Below are 21,333 nucleotides of genomic sequence, written 5' to 3'. Positions count from 1 at the left end.
TTCTAAGATATTCAGCTTTAAATAATGGTAACTTCACAGCAAACCTGTCAGTAAATCTAGTGGTACAAACTCAGGTTTCAAGAACACAGACTGTACTAAGAATGGAGGGGTATGAAAAACATGTTTAATAAATTTTTCAGGATGTGCCTGGCTTGTGCATTAGCTTATGCTTCCGGCATTGGTTCATATCTCCATGCTTATCTTGAGTGAAAAGAAATTGGAAAGCTGTGTCTCAACATAAATAAATAAAAGGAAATTCCCATTTAACTGCTTAAGCCAAGACCAGCACATTTGCTTTGGTTGACACAGACTTGAACTATGTGTGACAGTCAAATTCACACCACTCTGGCAGGCTCTGTGCCAGCTTATTCCAGCTTCTCAGGAAAAAAAGAAAAAGCAGCAATAACATGAGGTTTTCTCTGTGCTTGTACAATCACTTTGCTGTTGCATCATGTTGACATTTGTCACAAACGCACAGCTCTTGGGAGGGTACTGTTTTGTGAAGACCCTAAAATAGCTGCGTGTGTGTGTACACAAACTATTTGAGAGAACCAGCGCACATTGCAGAATAACAAATTAACCAAGGGTTTATGGTGCAACAGGAAGAGAGTAAACAGGAAGCATCCAGAAGAATGGTCGTGGTGATCTGAAATGGTCTGTCAGATAGTGGGGTATAAGAAAGAGAGAGGATGTGGTCATTGTGACCGACCAACAGCACAAAAATAGATACAGCACTTAATGGTCCTTAAAACCAAACACTTAGTTTAGCATTATTTGGTGTAAATTGAGTTGGCATTTCCATCACAAGCCCCACTTTCAGGGCTTTATAACCCTGCAAGTTTAATTCACAGTTGTTCAGGGAAAAAATCTTCAATCTTTGAAAGGAATGATTTAGATCTACAGAGGTTATAGTGTTTTGGTTGTTTCAGATTCTTTTTAAAACGGAACAAAACAAAACCAAAACATCTATCTAAAATAGGCCTAACTTTAATAGCTGGCATCTTTCAAGCAAACAGTTAAATTCACACCTGCTGTAATTGTACTGAAGCCAGTGGAATCACATCAAAGATTAGTTTAGCCAGCAGACCTTGGTTTGGGTTGTTGCCCTTGGATTTGATTGTTGTTTTAAATGGAAACTTTGGGCTTTCGCTGTAGGAGACCTGAGCTGAAATTCTGGCTTGGTTCACATGTACAATTATTTTGATCTCTAAACCTAGAGCCTAATAATACAGCCATAATTCTGCTGCTTTGTTAGCAGAGCATGTAAGTTCATTGAACCACCCCCAAATAATAATAGCTAAACACATATTTCATAGTACACGCATGCCAGTGCACCTTTGTTTTAGTGGTCACCTGTAGACTTCAGGAAACTTTCTGCTGCCTATCCTTAGCACACACATTTAAAACAGTCATATCTTTGTCAAATAAAAAAATGAAATGAAAAAGAAACAACAAGCAACTTTTCAACTCTTCACTGAGAACTAAGTCTATACAAAGTTCAAATCTTTAGTCGTTTTTGCTTTAGCTTTGCCTAAAGAAAATTTATTAGAAATTTTTAAAATGGGAAAATTTTACCTTCACCCTCTGGAAGGGTGCTGTCCATGTTCCAGGTTGTGGGGGTGATGGGGTTGTTTGAGGAGGATGGAGGGAGGAGGTGGGGAAATCACCTTTTGCTAGAGTCCAATCACAGAGATTTTTGGCCTTTAAGGATGAGTGTCATGAGTGTGTGAAACCAGAGTGTTTTGTTATAAAGGCATCTGTTTTTCAATTTTACCTACAACTGATGCTACTAAGCACCAACATCAAAACAGGGTACAAAGAAAAGGAGGACTTGTGGCACCTTAGAGACTAACAGATTTATTTGAGCATAAGCTTTCGTGAGCTACAGCTCACTGCATCGGATGCATTCAGTGGAAAATACAGTGGGGAGATTTATATACACAGAGAACATGAAACAATGGGTGTTACCATACACACTGTAACAAGAGTAATCGAGTATGGTGAGCTGTTACCAGCAGGAGAGGAAAGAAAGGGTACAGAGTCTTTTGTTGAATTCAGCAGTATAGAACTGGGCACCAAAGATATAGAGTATGCCAGAAAGGATGTTTGGAATAATAATGGAGAAGCAAAAATCAGAACTGAATTGTCTTTCACAGATTCCCTTGCTAGCTTCTTGTTATACTACTATTTGTCTTGCACAGCTAGTAACACATCAGCTGACAATTTCCTTAGTCTGGTGCTCAGTCGCTAATGCAATTTACAAGAAGTACCACCTCCTGTAAACTCTTCTGCTTGTCAGCAATGTTATTGAGCAATTCCAAGGTGCCGTACATTCTTTAGTCTCCATTCATCAGTTTGGAAACTGTACATATTCCACCACCTCCTTTTGCAAGCTATGCTAGCAAAGCTTGTTAATATAACAGTCCGAAGCTAATCAGCATGCAGAATGTTTATGCTCTCCTGTCTCCATTCACAGCTGACAACCGCTTCCTACATAGCAATGTTAACTAGCACAGCTAACAAGCTCTATTTGCTTCATTAGTGGATCTTATGCTTGATCCTAAGCTAATGGGCTCCTGAAGTTGCCAGGTGATGACATTTCCCTAGTTTCAGAGCTCACATGTGCTTGTGTTTACAAGCTCCATAACCTCTTGCTCCAAAGCTAGTGACCCAGTGTACTTTATAATCTCCTTTGGCTTCAAGAGCTGAGTTTCCAAATTCCTTTAACCATTTACTGCAGTTAGCTAGCTGCATACACATACAGCATCCATCTTTAACTGCATAGATAACTCTTAACAGAATTCCTACTGAATGTGCTCGGTCCTCCATTTTGAAATGTTCAAAGCATCGTTATTGTAAATCTTATTCAGACCTGTTTAACCACCCAGTCCGAGTTTGTAAATTCATTGTTCTATGCAGTGTAATTGTAGCTGTGTTGGTCCCAGGATTTGAGAGAGACATGGTGAGGAGATGATGTCTTTTATTGAACCAACTCCTGTTCATGAGAGACACAAACCAAAAATCCCCAAAATCTTGGGTCAATGTTCTAACCCTTTTTCAGTAGGAATAAAATAAAATAAACCGGAAGAGACATGTAGCAATTATTTTGTCATCACTCTTATCCAGCATTAGAGGTCTCAGGTTTTTTTTTTCCTGTTCCTTTTTTTTTGGTGGGTAACATTACATTCTGGTAAATGATTGCCCAACAAACTACTCGGTTTCATCTTCCTTAGTTTTGTGTGGGCGTTTTGCTCTGTTTAGAATACAAAGCAGCTGACCAAAGCTAGAAGAATACAGTGCAGCCTTCCCTGCCCAAGTTTTTGCTCACCTCTTTAACATAAACATTGATACAAAATGAAAATAAATATTATAAAAGGCCTCTTTAATAAGTTGTAAAAACCAAAACCAAACCTGGAGTACGTTTCTGAAGAGCTGTAGACTGCCATCATTGTTCACCATGCTGCTAACCAATTAACATCTTGGTCACACCAGGATTAAATCTTAATTATTTTTTTTACGTAAACTAAGTCCACTTGATCACTATTTCTTCCATTGGCTAGACATTTGTGACCAGATCCCAGGGCAGCCAGCTGAGGTCACTCAATTCGGGTGAACTGCACAGAATGGGGCAGGCAATCCCCAAAAGTGGTGGATATATTCCAATCCTTAGATTTACCAAGCCAGCACAAAACAGCTTCTATAGTACCACACTGGTTTCTCAGAAGTCAACAACACAATTCCCTTAAAGTAACCGAGCCTCAGACCTCCACCTAGACACCCAAGTCAGGTATGAGGGGGATTTCTGAAAATCTTATTAATCATATAGAAAAGGTTCTACCAATCCCAAAGGATCGGATACATTACCTCCCAGGGTAATGAATATTCCAGACCTTTCCCAAATACACGCTTACAGCCAATACTTATTAACTAAACTAAAATTTATTTAAAAAGAAAAGGGAGAGAGAGTTGGTTAAAAGAACAGTATACATACAGACATGAGTCAGTCTTGAGATTCAGATTCATAACAGAGATGGAGAGCTTTGTAGATGCAAAGAGTTCTTTCAGAAATAGTCTATACATTATAGTCCAATGTTTGTATTCAGGGCGGTCCAGTCAGAACTGGGATCTCAGTCTTTATGGCTTTGGCTTAGGCTTAGGCTTCTGCTGCGTGAAATCTCAAGCAGATCTGAGATAAAAAGGAGTGGGACCCAAAGGTCTTTTATACAATTCCAGGCCTTCTTTGACAGGTCGGAGTCCTTAGTCGAACAATAGGCACTCGTGGGCTTTGAAGTGGACCCAGTTCCTAAGCATAGCTGGTAATTATTCACACAGATCAACATAAGGCAATTGCCTGTTTTTCCACCATTGGCAGATGATTTGCTGTACATTTCAAAGAGAGATGAATACAGCGATATCCTATATTTACAGTTCATTTAAATGTTAAAATGTTCTTTTGATCTCTGAATTAACAGAATACAGCATAGACATGGAGTGTTTGATTACATTTTTCAGACTGGTAGCCTGAATTACATTGTTGACCTCTACCAATATATATACCAATATAAATACACAAAAACACAAACATTATCTCCCCATATGTTTTTAAGGGTTGAATTTTAGTCATTTATCCTGCAGGATGCTTAACCCTTTCTGGTCATGGATCACAACATTACTTAAAGGAATCTGGTTGTGGTTAATTCTAGGCTAATAAAAATCCCATTTAGTGTGATCAGTACCATGCCCCCTCACTGAAGGCCCTTCAGGACTGGAGGGTGCTCTTAGAACAAGATAATAATTCTCTTCCTCCCAACCCCCCAGCCCAAAATAGAACTCTTCCAGAGTTATGCCACCAACAGTTTAAACCTCAAAATCCAGCTGCACTATTGGCTTTTTTTACAACCTAGACACACCAGATTCTCCCTGTGTAGTGTGGCTGCTTTGCACTGCCCTGTCAGTTCACTCAGACCCTGAAGTTTGGTATATCTGGCCCAGGAGTATGACCCCAGTTTAAGGGTGTCTCTGGTAGTATACAACTGACAATGGCTTTTATGACAGGTTTCAGAGTAGCAGCCCTGTTAGTCTGTATTCGTAAAAAGAAAAGGAGTACTTGTGGCACCTTAGAGACTAACCAATTTATTTGAGCATTAGCTTTCGTGAGCTACAGCGCCACTCTTCTCCCTGCTGCAACAGAGTAGGGATAAGGGAATATGACTGGGATGCCCCAGTTCAATACTGATCCCCAGCTGTGTCTTCAGACTCTCAGAGCAGCCAGGGCAAATCAGAGCAGCTCTTTGGTTACTCTGTCTCTGCAGAATCAGGATAATGTACAGCAGACAGTTAAGCCATCTTTACACACACATTCCTGACTTGCAATCTATACAGTTTGACAGTAGCAGAGGATAAGAACCTTAATTTTAAACTTTTTTTAAAAAGCCATTTATTAAATCTAAGAGGGAGAATTTAAAGGCTCATCTGAAATATGAGGTTCACATAGGTGCAGTGGCTGATTAAGGTGCTTGACTACAATCTTGTAGGTCAGGGGTTTGAGTCTTGCTTGATCTCACACTAAAAAGCCAGCTCAGGTTCATTCATGCAGCTGCAAATGGGTACCTCATCCATAGGGCAGTCAAAAGCAGTTGGGCATGATCCTGGCCACATTGCTCCCTTGTGTACCCTTGGCTATGAAACTGACATGTCTTAAGAGTGTCAGCCTGAAGACCCATTGACTTGGGGGAATTTTGAAGTGAAACAACAATACTGAGCCCAATCAAATACAGTTTGGTAACACCAGGAATTCATATTTTTACATACAGCCTAGAAACAAAAAAGGAGCATGTGTTTAACATGCCATTAAATGCACATTATCTGTAAGTTAACATGCCACAGACAGCATTGCAAACCATGCTGAAATCACATGTTAGAGAAAACACTACTGCGAAAAAGATTATACACCTTTCTGGAATGGAAACCATAAGAACGGAAAGAGGACTGTGTGTGAATTGAAACACAGCGCAATCAGGGCTCCGAGGTTCTTCAGCCTTGTCTGCTCTTTCATGCTACTAGCTCCAGCAACATTCAGTACTGTCTGGTTTATCTACCATTATCTTTCAGCAGTCATTTTATTTAGCACTCGTAATAGTGCTTTTCATTTTGAAACTGCTCTACATACACTTACTAATTAATTTTCCACAACACCCCTGTGGCTGACTCAAGCATCTTCCCAGTTTTACAGAGGAGGGAACTGAGACAGAGATTACAGTATGAAGCTAGTCTAAGATCACAAAACAAATCAGTGGCAGAGCTGAGAAAAGAATGCTGGCTCCCAGTCCTATGCAATGTTGAGCCTGATTTACTGTGTACTTTTCTATGTAGCTTTGCAGTAGGGAGGCTGGTTTATGGAATGGTTTATGTCTGCCACAGGATGCTGGATCGTTCAACATTCTGATGCTATGTACATAGTTTTACTGTTTGAAGATTGGATTTTATTTTTTAAAAAAATATTGTCCTGAAAGCCTGGCAATAATTATTTAAAGGGGGGGAATACTATTTGTTTAATAATCATAGTCATCCAGTATATGTGGAAAGTGTGGAAGTACTCCATATCCTAACTAGGGTTGCCAACCCTCCAGGATTGTCCCAGAATTAAAGATTGTCATGTGATGAAACCTCCAGGAATATGTCCAACCAAAATTGGCAACCCTACCTACCATATAGGCAATAAAATCAAAACCAAAGCCAACCTCATAGTCCTATCTAGAGTTTGCATGTAGCTGAACAACAGCTGTTTGGCTGCTGATTTTTGTGTGTAAACTATCTTTACGTGAGTGGGCGAGAGTGACTTCATTTTCCCTTTTCATGCTCATTACTTGATTTTTACATATAACTCCCATGGTTTGTCAATGAAACTCAGTTTATTATTATTATTATTATTATTATTGTTTATTATTATTATTATTGGAATATACAGTTTTTACAATGCTTGTGGAATCTCCTGTTTAGTGGTTGAACCTCTGTGTCACCACCTCTGATGGACAGTGGATTATGCCACACCTGAGCATTGTTTATTTGTGTAAAAGTATAAACCATTTTTCAGTTACTTTGCTTCTCGCCCTCTCTTTACTCCTGGGGGAATTCTGCGCCAAAAAATTAAAAATTCTGCACACAATATTTTAAAATTCTGCAAAACTCTGCATATTTTATTTGTCAAAATAATACAATATAATCATGCCAGTTTCAATTAATTTGGTAATTTATTTCAAAATACCTGTCAGCAACTATGTCTGTAACAACAGACAACAAAAAAGATTCAGGAAATGTTTTTTTTTACAAATAGATTCCTTACTAGGCATATTAATACAGAACTCTTAGTAATAATTCATTTAAATTACAATACAGAAGTGTATTTCTCTCACTTCTCAAAAGCAATGCTCTCAGGCTTGGGGAAGTCCAGAGTAATGGAGGAGTTGATGGAGAGGGAAATAATTGCTAGGAAGGAGTCTGGTTTTTGAACTTCCACGTGATTCAGTGCAGGCAAAAGATTGTCCTGAAATGTCATGGAAAAAGAGTAATTTTGTGTTCAAAATTGTTCAAAATGTAATGGATTCTTTTTTTTTTTAAATAAAGGGCCAGATCCTCAACTGGTGTAAATCAGCCCTATTGATGTCAAAGGATCTGGCCCCAATATTTTATTGTGTTTTCTTTTCTTTTCTTTTTTAAGTTCCTTCCTACAGCTTTACTGGGATATTGCAGGCAGGGTTGTGGAAGTACATATAAAAATTAAAAGTCCCCATCACAGTCTGTATCCCACAGAGTTGTCCTGTTCACTATGCCACATTGACCATTCCTGTTAATGTGTGCAGGGGAATGATAGGAAAGTTAATTCCTTCAGTGACATTGGTGCACTTTGCTGCCTGTCAGCTGAGTTACTGTCAAACCAGATAAAACCGACATCAGTACCAATTATAGTTTGCTCTCTGCTTCCTCCCAAAACCCAATTAATCCAACTTTGTATGGGGCTAGGGGCACAGAATTCACTATCCCAACTTATGGCCAGCCTGTAGGTCTCCGAAAAAGATCCTTTGCAGCAAGTAGTGCAAGCTATATCAGCTACTCCTTTCATGTTATTTGTGGATATGAAAAATTCTCACACATGCATTCTGTTCATCGCAAAATATTGGTAAAAATCCTTTTTTTTTGGTTCAGCATGAGAACCTTTATTTCTGTTTTACAACTGAAACTGCACACGCTTGTATGAAAGAAGCAGCACGGCAGCAGTACATTGGTTTATAAGAAAATGCTCATGGGGGGTGGAAATGCTGTTATTTTTCCATTGCCTGCCCCCAAAAAAGAGGAACAAAGAGTGTGCAATTGCTGTTATAAATGCTTGCCAATGCACTTGGCTTGCCTGTCAGGGACTTTTTTATGTGATTAGCAGAAGTGTCTAATTTTTTTTTTTAAATTAGAGTCAGATGCTCTGTCTAGCACAAAATAGAGCAAGCTCCTGTACACCTGTGGCAGTTCAAGGGCAGCCACACAACATGCAGACTGGTGCTAACTTTCCAGCACTGACAAGGACACCGCTAATGCATGGGTGGATTGGGGTTGGAAAAAGTTTCCTATGTTCTCTTCCTACCCCAGCATACCCACAGAACAGACAGACAGACAGACAGCCGTGTTTTCCCCATACAATAGGAAGGGCATTCTAACATACCATCCACAGGAATTTTGGAATAGCAGTATCAGAGCAGATTAGTCTGTATACCCGGGCTCCTTGTTTGGCAGCGGCTTTCCAAGTGTGCAAGTTTTATTGTCCTCTACAGCAACTAGGACACACTTTGGTGGAGTATGAGTATCTCACCCTATGTTTTCACACACCATTTTAAAAATGAAGTAATGATCTTGGCAAATTCTGAAAAATCATCTCTGATAATTGCCAAAATATTTACCACTTTTAATTTGGTTTGGATAGTTATGAAACAAATTTACTATTTTTTCTTTGTTTACCTATGAAATTAGGGTACATAAGAGCAGGATTTTGCCAAACATTCCTAGTGTATGAACAGATGCATACAGTAAATGGGAATAAGCACAAAGCTAGTTGAGGTCTGTATGATAATTTTCTTGAAAATGTTCAAATTTGTATTAGATAATATATTAGCAACCTGTGGAACTCTTTGCCAGAGGATGTTGTGAAGGCCAAGACTATAATAGGGTCCAAAAAAGAACGAGATAAATTCATGGAGGATAGGTCCATCAATGGCTATCAGCCAAGGTGGGCAGCGATGGTATCCCTAGCTTCTGTTTGCCAGAAGCTGGGAATGGGTGACATGGGATGGATCACTTGATGATTACCTGTTCTGTTCATTCCCTCTGAAGCACCTGGCATTGGCCACTGTTGGAAGACAGGATACTAGATGGACCATTGGTCTGACCCAGTATGGCCATTCTTATATTCTTATAATTTGCAGTTTTGTTTACACTTCAAAGTCTACTTTCTTGCCTAATCTCCCATTTAAAAGGGACACTTTGTAAGAGGAAATCCATACAAAGCTTTTATTTATTTATTAATCCTATTCCATTTTATTATTTGAACATGTTAATTTATCACCAGTTTTTCAATAGGGAATTTTTGGGGAAGAAATCTCACAACATAATTTTAATATTTCTTTATTAGTATGAAGGCCCTGATTCAGGAAGGCTCCTAAACACATGCCTAACTGAATTCAGTGGGACTTAGCATATGCTTAAATTCTCTGCCCAATCAGGGACTGTAACTGGATGTGGCTGTGGAGGCTCCAATCCTGCAAACACTTATTCACACAAGCAGTCCTTTTGGAATCACTGAGCTGTCTATTGTGAATGAGGATTTGCAGGATTGGCCCGTATGCTAAAAGCTTTCCTGGGCAGGGACTTTGCCCCCATATATATGTAAAATGCTCAGCACATAGTTGATGCTATAATCATTAACTAAGGGGTACTGATGTGGTAAAGAAGAAGAGCTCATAATTGCTTAGGATGGTACAGTGTGCTGCAAAAATACCAAAAATGAAAGCACTACTCTTTTTACAGATTGCAGAAGGAATGGCATACATAGAAAGGAAAAACTATATTCATAGAGATCTGAGAGCAGCTAACGTTCTGGTTTCGGAGTCACTGATGTGCAAAATTGCTGATTTTGGACTAGCCAGAGTAATTGAAGATAATGAATATACAGCACGGGAAGGTAAGTATTCATGTATATTTTTCAGCTCTGTAAAACTCATTCTGTTAAGAGCCACAGATTTAGGCATTTGTTTAACATAAAAATGAGAAGCACATAGCACAGAGTGAAAAATGCCAGAATAATTTGTTAAATACGGTGTTCTAATGACAACGCTGTTCTTAAAAATTACTCTGTCCCCTCGTTCTAGATTGTTCAAACTAGAAAGTTTATGAAAAGTACAGTTTGTACCTGCTTTAAGCAACACAATAAATGTTACAAATCAAACTAATAAACTATTCGGCATAATATAGCAAAGCTTTTCATCTTGTTGAATTAGACAGTGAACTGAGTTTTTCTTAATTGCTAAGAGAAAATGTTAGTATTCGTTTTATCCTCAAATGCATAAATGAGACATGCTTGAACATCCTTTCCACAATAGAGGTGGTAAGTAGAAGTGAGAGGATTTTAAAATATGGTTAGATTCGCTCTGCAACAGCTTGCTTGTGTAACATAGTTGGACATGAAACAGAGGATTAAATCAATTAAACATTATATTGGAGGTGTAGACCTGCCTAATTCTGCATTTCTTACAAAGGCAAAACTCCCAGGGAAGTCAAGATTCTATATATGGAGTGGAGTTAGTTAGAGGTAATGACAGCGATGCAAACTATTTGAGTGGCACAACCATTACATGAAAACTCTCATCTTTATTCTGAACTGATAAATGTAGGGGACAACAGAGCATAGACACTGGTGGGTTGAAAAGTGATGTGTAATTTTTATTTTTTCCTTCTAAATTTGTAAGTAAATGTAGTAGTTGTGAAAGGTGTTGGGCTGACAACACCACAGAATGAAGTCTTCCGTTCACTCATGCAGGAATAGCATTTCATGTCTGCGAAAAGTTTTCCCCACACGATCATTCCGGTTGGTCTGAAACAACCTCTGGGGTGAGAGAATAGATTAGTTCAATCTCGTGCCCATTCAGGGTGGGATTGGAAAAGGAAACTAAAGAAGTTAGATACTGAGTTCCTGACTCCTTTGACCCTTAGGTTCCTTTGAAAATCCCAAATTCGATTAACTTCTCTGAGACTTCCAGGAGACACACAGGGTGTGTGAGAGTACATCATGGTGGCTCCATCTGTACAGTGCTTAGTTTGTAATGAAAGAGGTGCTAGGACTCAAGCAATTTTTTTACATTCATAACTGATGCAGCAAGCCCAGAAGTGCCGGGGCTATGAACTGCCAAGCCTAGAGGTGCCAGGGCTCAGCCCTGGCACAAATTAAGCACTGCATCTGTACAATAACTCTTGGACAGGAAGAGGAGCTAGTACCTTCTGAGTCCCCTAAGATAAAGACAGGATTTTGTACTAAATGCTCACTGTATACCCTATACTTAATGGAAATAATAGGTGAGTCTATAAGATATGTTAGTAGTTATATTTTTCAAGCAACATATGTTCTTGGTTAATTGAGAATGTATTGTTTCTTAGGTGCAAAATTCCCTATTAAATGGACAGCACCAGAAGCAATTAACTTTGGTTCCTTTACTATTAAGTCTGACGTGTGGTCCTTTGGAATTCTTCTGAATGAAATTGTTACCTTTGGAAAAATCCCTTATCCAGGTATGGACATTTGTTTATATATCATTACATGGTATTCATATTTTGATGCTCTTTTGAAGAGTCACAGAAAATAGTTAACTGAGGGGGGGGGAAGTGAATATCTTACAATAATGGCAGCATTGTGGACCTGAAGGGTGCATACTGCAGGCTAGATCAAAGAATTTTGAAAACTCTCAGCCATTTTATATGTACCTAACACTGCATGCAACTTTTTGGGAGCTTTAAATCAGCAAGTTATGTGTAATCTAAAATACAAACCCTGCACTGGTTTATGTACTCCAATGATGTTAAAATTGTCGTAAATGCTGACTTCCAGTAACTGTCACTAAGCCTGATTTCCCAAAGCTCACTTCACATGGTTTAATGATCGACTAGACCGGTGATGTTACACGTTCTAGGGCTGTGTATCAGTGCTATTTGTGAGTAATGAAATGTTGCTCTTGAAGAGGTGGAATTTCAAATGAAACCTACTAAGCAATTCTGCTGTTACATAAACAGTCATAATATTTTGTCAGCATTAGACGCTACAAAAGAACAGGAAAGCGGAATCTAGAGAAGGGCTGATTTCCCATTGGAATATTGGCACTTAGATGATAAGGTAGCTGGGACATAAGGCTACGCTGGAGGTTTCTTACATTAGGCAGACCTCATTAAGCAACCTAGTGTTGATCTGTTTTTGTTTGAAGATATTTTTACGGGAAAATGCATTAGTTACGTAGTTTCCCTGGGTTAAGCAAACAGAAAAACCTTGTATAAAGGTGTTAGATAGATAGATATGACTAACAAAAACCTTCGTTAACGCACAATTAAGGTTGCCTTGTGGTACCTCATGCCTTTCCAGAACGTCAAGCACAGCAAAACTCAAAACAGCTGAAAACCAGGAAGTAAAGAGTGAAAGTAATGGTGATGCTAACACAACCTTAACTCTGCACTCTGGAGCTGGCAGGAGCCACTGGGAATTATTTGCATGCACAGCAGCTCAGTTCATGGTGTTGGTCTAGCTGTGTGGCATGGTGGCAGGATTAGTTGGACCAACTTGTGGGATGTGTGATTGTGATATGAGAAGACCGGGGGGGGAGGGGGCGAACACGGCGGCTATTTTTGTGTGGGGGCAGTTAAGCTTTGCTCCCTGTCTTCTTCCCAGTGTGAAAAGAGGTGCCTTGAGAGATCCAGTATGCCTCATTTCAGCAATGGGCTATGTAGCTTATGCCAATAGTGGGGCAGAAGTGTCTTCTCGCCTTGGGGACAGTGAGGTGGGGTACGAGCATGGTCTGTGGGTAAATGGAAGTATAGTATGAGATGGCATCCTGTGTATAAGGGTGAAGGGGCTGTAAAATTTAGGGTTGTTTATAAGGGTTGTGGCGTGGGCTGTGTTTGAGTAAAGGGCAGGCGTAGGTAGCTCTTCTTCAGTACATCGCACCTCAGCAAATAGAAGGTGTTAGGCTCTATCTCACATGGTGACGTGCCTTGTCCCCTGAGTGTTCTGCACTATCTACAAAAGCAGAGTGCAAGTATAAATGGTATGGGTGTATTGGGGAGGATCTCAAAGAGGGCAGAGTTAAGGTTGCATTAGCACAGACTGTATTTCCTGGTTTTCAAAGGTTTAAATTGGTGTTATTTTCAGGGTTTCTAGATTCTGGTACACAGACAGGGAGCAGGGAGAGGGGTTCAGACCATGCCCTGGAGAGGCAGGGCCCCCAAATCCCAGTGCACACACAAGGGCAGGGAAAAAGTCTCAGACCACCCAGAAGGGCAAGCCCAGGAGGGGCCAGGGAGAGAGTGGCAGGACCCCTCCGGTCCTGGCACACAGATGGGGGGGGCAGAGGGAGACGCTAGGGGCCCCTCCGGATCCCGGCATACACAGCAGGGAAAAATGTGAGGCTGACAGCCCCCTTTCTCCTAATCCTCCCACTGCCACCTATCGTCATGTCCCAAATCCTAGTGTCCATCCCCACCCTGACCTGAGCCCGCAAGCCCCACTCCCTCCCCTTGCTGCAGCCCTAAACACCCCTACCTCATTCCACTCTACTCTTCTACCCCTTAATCTCCTCTCATCTCCCTGCACTCCCTACATCCCCTGCACTGTGCAGCAAATGTATGTGTCATTTCTTTTGGAAAATAGTATGATCCACTTCTGAATGATCTGCTGTAGTCCGATTATATTTCCCGGAAGTTAAAAACAAAAAACCAAGAACTGTCACTGTGCAGAAGCAGATAGCAGCAACATGCCTACAGATCTTCCTCAGACTTCTGCCAAGGGTACAGTCTGAAGTTACAGTGCTGGGGTTTAGCTCAGGTTCTAGGTCCACCGGAGGTCTCCTCGAGCCATCAAGGTCATGTGAGACCAGGCTGGCTGGAAACTCTCTTGCCTAGTCTTTTTCTGCACATGTACATTGCAGTCTGTTTGGCCTGTGAGTGTTTGTCGTTCCATTCTAGAAAGCTAGACTGTTCCTTTAATAATGTTTTCAATATTGCTTCCCCAAAGGGGAAGTGGATGCCATGCACTAGCTGAGATAAATTGTTCAGTGAGCAAGAGCCGCTGGGGGGATGACCAGAGCCATGGTTTGAGCCCCAGGTGTGTGCAAAAAAAAAAAAAACCAACAAAAAAATCTGAATCTGTAGACTTTATGAAATGCTTTTTTCCCCAAAGGGCTGTATCGAGGGAGCCCCTTGCTCAAATGACCCCACATTTGGACCATTTCCCTACCCTGTAGCTCCATGAGGCACAGGAAATTTCAAACCAATCTAAGTAAGCAAGCAGAGTTTAGAACACTTAGAAAAGTCAGCCTTTAAACAGGAAGAGGTTCTCAGCCTTAACTATAGCTGAACTGGTGCTCCACCACAATATATAATTATTCATCTATTTCCCCTGGCTCATGCATCATTTAACAACTCCCACAAGCACTCCAGGAAGCAGAATGCCATTGTGTAAATACACACTGAGCTTCACCTTTTGAGGTTCTGAAGAGTTCACTTAAGAATCACCCATCTTCCTGAGGGAAAGTTGGGAAGTTTAACCACACTCCTATGTACCCACCATCTGCACTTACTGCTTACTGGATGGTATAGTTTTGAGGAAGAAGAATCCTAGAGGCCTTCCATCTTCCTTCTTAATATATTCCAGGGTAGTTGACAGCTGCAGATACCCATTCAAGCATAGGAGTTCCCAGCAATGCCTTCTGCTAGGTCCTACAGCTCTGGCTGTTTAAACTCTGAAAACACTCAAAGCACCACTGTACAAGCGTTTCGGAGCTTTGCGTCCCAGACTGCATGAAGCTTCAAAGGGCTAGAACAGAGAGTTCAAGCCCCGCTGGGCTAGAATGGTGGGAGCAGGCCTGCCATCCCCAACTCCATTAGGGGGGCCAGACTTTCCAGTTGCTCCTCTAATGAGAAAGAGGGGGAAGGGTGAGTCTCCATCAGATTAGAACAGGGGGAAAATGTACTGACCAGGTCACCTCCAGAAAAGATAGAGCGAATGTAGGTATGTTCAGTGCTCCTGAAGACTCTGATCCAGCAAACCACTTAAGCACGAGTGGTCCCATTGAAGTCAAGAAGTACTGAAGTCAGTGGGACTGTTCACATGTTTAAAGTTAATCATGTTTAAACGCTTTGTTAGATAAGGGCCTGAATATGTGAATGGGTAGCAGGCCCAGCAGACACCCACTCAACATACTAGCGTGAGTTAATCAACCATTAGGCGCCACTTCCTCAAGAAAGTATCAGGTGGAAGTTGTGTGTGGTTGGACGATTTGTGGTATCCTCCCTAAAGCTGAGGTAGTCTGATACATATGCTTATCATAACTGAACTCAAACGCTTAACATTTTGAGGGTCACCCAATTTACCTATCCGTGGGTATCGTGAAGTTTGCTATTAAGATGAATTATAATTGTGAAATGTAAAAGCTTCTAGCCCTGATTAAAAGAAAAACCTAGAACCTCACAAAAAATGTTTGTTTTAAAGTTTCGCAACAAATTCTATTTTCCATCTTTACCTCCATAAAAGCAGTGCCATGCTGCCATTTATGCTTTGTTCCAGGAAAATATGTGGAGTATATTGACAGTACAGTACAGCATTCCACCCGTTTGATTTTAAACTAGTGAGAGAAAGGGTGTCCTTTGAGAAACGTGTGGACAATATCCCCCCCGAGAACTTTTTTTGTTTTGTTTTATTTTTTTTAAAAAATACCTAACACCCAGTGCAGTCTGATGCATCCCACTGGAAAAATAGTAATTCTTTGCAGGTATTTTTATGAGCTACATAGATAATTCATATATGTCAGGGATGAATTAATTGTAGCCAGAGATTGGAAGGGGAACTCCAACCCTTACATCACACTGTTGGCAGGTTTTAAAAGGCTCCCAAGAGCTTTCTCCAGCACAAATCTGCACAAACTGGTGTGTGTGTGTGTGTGTATATATATATATATATATATAATAATCTTTGTTTCATTTGAAGAATTGAAAATACAAAGTTAAATCTCCTGGTTTATATTGAAAATGTGATATGAAGAGCCAGCATGTAACCAAAATAACTGTGGGACCGGCAAACAGCTGCGAAAACACAGCTTAGCACATTAGTCAGGTTAGATCAAGTCTAGGCTATAACACTCCAGGAAGAAAAGTACGTCCTAACTTTGTCCTACCAATATTTAGTAGCCAGGCAAAGATAGTCCCTCAAGAGTAGAAATAATAAATAGTATAAAATAAATAACTAAAAATAATCAGCTCTAGTAAGAATACCTTACAACATTTTTTTACTAATAGTTGAAAACTAGCTAACTAAATCTAAGGTCTTATATGCAGTCAGTTTAAAGCTCTGTGAGATGGTTTGAATTATATTTGACAAGGGGTTAACACCAGTGTGAAGGGAGTATAAACATACAATTTGGCAGAAAGCATTTACAGTCAAGAAAACTGAGTTTTTGTGAACTCTGTTTCTAAGTTCAATGACTATTTTACTTCCTGATAATCTTGAAGTGATTAGTGGGACTTATAGTTACAGAAACTATTTTGAAATATAAAATGCAAATATCTGATTTTGTAGGCAAACAATTTGAACCAGTTGTTGAGAAACTAATTTCCAGCTGATCGTACAATATGTCAAATATTGGATACATTCAATGGCATCATCTGCTCTCTATTACACGTACCTCCTTTCAGATCTAGATTCTCCCTCCATACCTGTGATCAGTTACTCCTAACAATCACCAATACTGGATGTTAGTAAAATAAGAGGGCTCAACATAAGGAATTGGTTCTGCATCCTGCCAAGTTTAACGGCTAATGTTTGTTAGCACTGCCTCAGACTCATAAGTTAGCATCCTGTATAAGATTATGAACCGTGTAAGAGATGTGCATTCAGGATGAATTTCAATTAAATAATATATGGTTCTGGTGAAACTGTTCATTAAGAAATAGTCTACCCATAACAGTGTCTTGGAAAATTAGAGAGACACTGCTACTCCTTTGTATCTTTAACTTATACCAGAATCTATGACAACCGATCAAGCTGTATAGCTGGGAAATATTATTTATTCAGTATACACATTTGTATACGTGCTCATCATGTTGTGTCTTGGCATGTGTACTTAAAATGTGTCATTAATAAATGTTGATTAAAAGAAAGAACTCCCCATTATTCTCTTGAAAACTAGAAATCATGTTTACAGGTGGGCTTTTCACAAATTGGCTGAAGCACAAAATGGGCGTATTTGCCCCATGCATTCAGAATGTAGCAGAACGGTAAAGGTGCAGGGCTTGATCTGGCAAAATGCTGAGCATTCTAGCCCTGATCTAGCAAAGCACTTAAGTACATGAACATTCCCATTCAATGGCACGATTCACTGCTTAAAAATAGGAACACACTTACGTGCTTTTTGGGATTAGAGCCAGAGTGCTTAACACCTGGCAGGATGAAGCCCCTGGTGAGCAACTGTTGTTCTTGTGCACTGACGCTCATCAGATAACATTATTAAATTGACAGAAATAAAGTCATTGTAATAGAGCATCGGAGCATTCTGCAGGGAAGATAAATGTCTCATTGACTTGCTCTCTACTTGTATTTTCCGTAAGCGCCTTAACCTTTGCTCTGCATTTGTGTAGCAGCAAGAGACTCTTGTCCTATGACGACATCCTATTTCACTGATAGTCTCAAAAGCAAGTGCATTTGCACTGTTGTAACTTGGACCATTTCAATGCTTTTCACCATATGGAAAATTGAATGCAAATATTAAACATGGGCCCAAATGAAGAGTTCTGATCCAGATCCAGATTTCATAGCTGAGATCTATTTTTGTGCTGGAACTGAAACCAAAACCCTGGATCCAAACATCTCTGAAATTTGGAAATGTTTGGATCTGGGTCTGAATTTTCCGACTCAGGCCCATTTCCAGTGTTAATATTTAAGAAATTATTTGCAGGGAATTAAAATATAAATGTTAAAAAATATAAGAACTCACCTTACAGGCCTGTAAGAGAGGACAACCACGACTGTTTCTTTTAAAAGGAAAAAGCACTGGCTTATTCATCCAATAAGGTACTGGATATTATAACTGTCATTTATATAGACATTTTGAATATAAAAAACAAAGTTGCCAATGCAGTTGTAGAATGCCTGCACAGCTTCCACTATCTTTTAGGACACTACGTCCTGCTTTCCCAGTGTATGTTGACTCACTTTATGGAGATAAATGGATTTACCTCCTCTCTGCCCCTTTTTGAGACCGTAGGGACCCCACAGACACATGGAGAGAGCAGACCCTGTTTTCCATGCATCCACAGAGAACTAGGCATAATTTGGTCCTCCGTGAGCAAAATAAAGCATCAAACTCCCCTCCATATTCTCATTTGAGCATATTTCCTTTGTTCTGTCTGGTTGCCCCCAGCAGCTTTGCTGCAGTGCTCTTCCTGTAGTTTAGAGACCAAACAAGTGGTTTCCTTTATTTCTAATACTACTGTCCGTAAATAAGCTGGCAAAATGTACTGTTGAATACAATGTAACGCTATCCCTTCCACCTAATGAATGTGTTAATCTCTGAAATGTGCTTAGCTTTGTTCACCTCGGAAAGATCCACTTCATTCACATTCAGATCTGCCATTTGACGGTATGATTTGCCGACACACTGTTAACTACTCCCCCTCTTGGTGATCGAAAAAAGGAACTTTTTATTGGCTGCATTCTGATCGGCTACACCAGAATAACTCAATTGGTTCTAATGCAATTACTTCAGAAATGCACTGGTAATCTGAATCTGGCCCTGTACACTCATCTGCAAACTTTGCCACCTCACTCCAGACCATTTATGAATAAGTTGAATAGGATTGGTCCTAGGACTGACCCTTGGGGAACGCCACTAGTTACCCCTCTCCATTCTGAAAATTTACCAGTTATTCCTACCCTTTGTTCCTTGTCTTTTAAACCAGTTCTCAATCCATGAAAGGATCTTCCCTCTTATCCCATGACAACTTAATTTACATAAGAGCCTTTGGTGAGGGACCTTGTCAAAGGCTTTCTGGAAATCTAAGTACACTATGTCCACTGGATCCCCCTTGTCCACGTTTGTTGATCCCCCCTCAAAGAACTCTAATAGATTAGTCAGACATGATCTCCCTCTACAGAAACCATGTTGACTTTTGCGCAACAATTTATGTTCTTCTATGTGTCTGACAACTTTATTCTTTACTATTGTTTCGACTAATTTGCCTGGTACTGACGTTAGACTTATCGGTCTGTAATTGCCAGGATCACCTCTAGAGGCGTTACATTAGCTATCTTCCAGTCATTGGGTACAGTAGCTGATTTAAAGGACAGGTTACAAACCATAGTTAATAGTTCCTCAATTTCACATTTGAGTTCTTTCAGAACTCTTGGGTGAATGCCATCTGGTCCCAGTGACTTGTTACTGTGAAGTTTCTCAATTGATTCCAAAACCACCTCTAGTGACCCTTCAATCTGTGACAATTCCTCAGATTTGTTACCTACAAAAGATGGCTCAGGTTTGGGAATCTCCCTAACATCCTCAGCCATGAAGACTGAAGCAAAGAATTCATTTAGTTTCTCTGCGATGACTTTATCGTCTTTAAGTGCTCCTTTTGTATCTCGATTGTCCAGGGGCCCCACTGGTTGTTTAGCAGGCTTCCTGCTTCTGGTGTACTTAAAAAACATTTTGTTATTACCTTTTGAGTTTTTGTCTAGCTATTCTTCAAACTCCTTTTTGGCTTTTCTTATTACATTTTATTTGGCAGTGTTTATGCTCCTTTCTGTTTACCTCACTAGGATTTGACTTCCACTTTTTAAAAGATGCCTTTTTATCTCTCACTGCTTCTTTTACATGGTTGTTAAGCCACGGTGGCTCTTTTTTAGTTCTTTCACTGTGTTTTTTTTAATTTGGGGTATACGTTTAAGTTTCACCTCTATTATGGTGTCTTTGAAAAGTGTCCATGCAGCTTGCAGAGATTTCACTCTAGTCATTGTACCTTTTAATTTGTTTAACTAACCTCCTCATTTTTGCATAGTTCCCCTTTCTGAAATTAAATGCCACAGTGTTGGCCTGCTTAAGTGTTCTTCCCACCACAGAAATGTTAAATGTTGTTATATTATGGTCACTATTTCCAAGCGGTCCTGTTATAGTTATGGACCAGATAGTCCATATAGTCTGGTCCTCTTGGACCAGATCCTGCGCTCCACTCAGGACTAGATTGAGAGTTGCCTCTTCCCTTGTGGGTTCCTGTGCCAGCTGCTCCAAGAAGTAGTCATTTAAAGTATCGAGAAATTTTGTGTCTGCATTTCATCCTGAGGTGACATGTACCCAGTCAATATGGGGAAAATTGAAATCCCCCACTATTATTGAGATTTTTATTTTGATAGCCTCTCTAATCTCCCTTAGCATTTCATCGTCACTATCACTGTCCTGGTCAGGTGGTCGATAATAGATCCCTACTGTTATATTCTTATTAGAGCATGGATTTACTATCCACAGAGATTCTATGGAACATGTGGATTCATTTAAGATTTTTACTTCATTTGATTCTACATTTTCTTTCACATATAGTGCCACTACCCCCTACCCCAACCCCCACCACCGCACGACCTGTTCTGTCCTTCCGATATATTTTGTACCCATTCCATGTGGCCATTCTCTCTCCTCTATCGGACTAGTTTACAGCTCCTGGAAGCCCTCCTCAGGTGTCAAAATTTTCACAACAGGCTTTGGTTATTTTGTGGGTTTTAGGGAAAGAGGGGCAGCTGTAAGTTTGAGGGAAGATGGAAGCATTCCCTGAAAGCTCTTCTCCCAGCTTCTCTGGATTTATCCAGCTTCCCCCTTGCTTTACTTCCCTCTAGGCTGTATAATGGAGAGAATGACAGAGACTGTTTGTATTTGGAGAAGAAGAGGCAATTATTCTTTATCCTATGCTCTGAATGAAGCACATGGTAGAGAGTGAATGATCTTGTAGTTAAGATGCCAGACTGGCACTCAGAAGATCTGGGTTCAATTATCAGTTTCATCACAG

The 21,333-nt window shown here is 40.1% G+C and overlaps 2 protein-coding genes across 9 annotated transcripts in view; one reads left to right on the top strand and one right to left on the bottom strand.

Annotated features, from left to right (window-relative positions):
• The window catches only part of LYN (LYN proto-oncogene, Src family tyrosine kinase), a 98,014-nt gene that overhangs the window by 68,548 nt on the left and 8,133 nt on the right, over positions 1 to 21,333 (top strand). For all 4 annotated transcript variants that reach the window (XM_073331136.2, XM_073331137.2, XM_073331134.2 and 1 more), the window contains 2 exons: positions 10,069 to 10,222; positions 11,692 to 11,823. In XM_073331136.2, the coding sequence (XP_073187237.1) occupies positions 10,069 to 10,222; positions 11,692 to 11,823 (286 nt within the window). The remainder of the gene's footprint in view (positions 1 to 10,068; positions 10,223 to 11,691; positions 11,824 to 21,333) is intronic.
• LOC140906696 (kinesin-like protein KIF20A) overlaps positions 3,962 to 21,333 on the bottom strand; it is a 75,392-nt gene continuing 58,020 nt past the window's right edge. For 2 of the 5 annotated variants that reach the window (XM_073331128.1, XM_078851529.1), the window contains one exon: positions 7,233 to 7,543. In XM_073331128.1, coding sequence (XP_073187229.1) covers positions 7,409 to 7,543 — 135 coding nt within the window. In that variant the 3' untranslated portion in view covers positions 7,233 to 7,408. Of the gene's footprint in view, positions 4,381 to 7,232; positions 7,544 to 21,333 lie in introns of those variants that run through there. The other 3 variants (XM_073331131.1, XM_073331132.1, XM_078851530.1) reach the window with 3 other exon arrangements.

This window comes from Lepidochelys kempii, chromosome 2, assembly GCF_965140285.1.
Source record: "Lepidochelys kempii isolate rLepKem1 chromosome 2, rLepKem1.hap1, whole genome shotgun sequence".
Lineage (NCBI taxonomy): Eukaryota > Metazoa > Chordata > Testudines > Cheloniidae > Lepidochelys > Lepidochelys kempii.
This window is presented reverse-complemented; position numbering and strand designations above follow the sequence as displayed.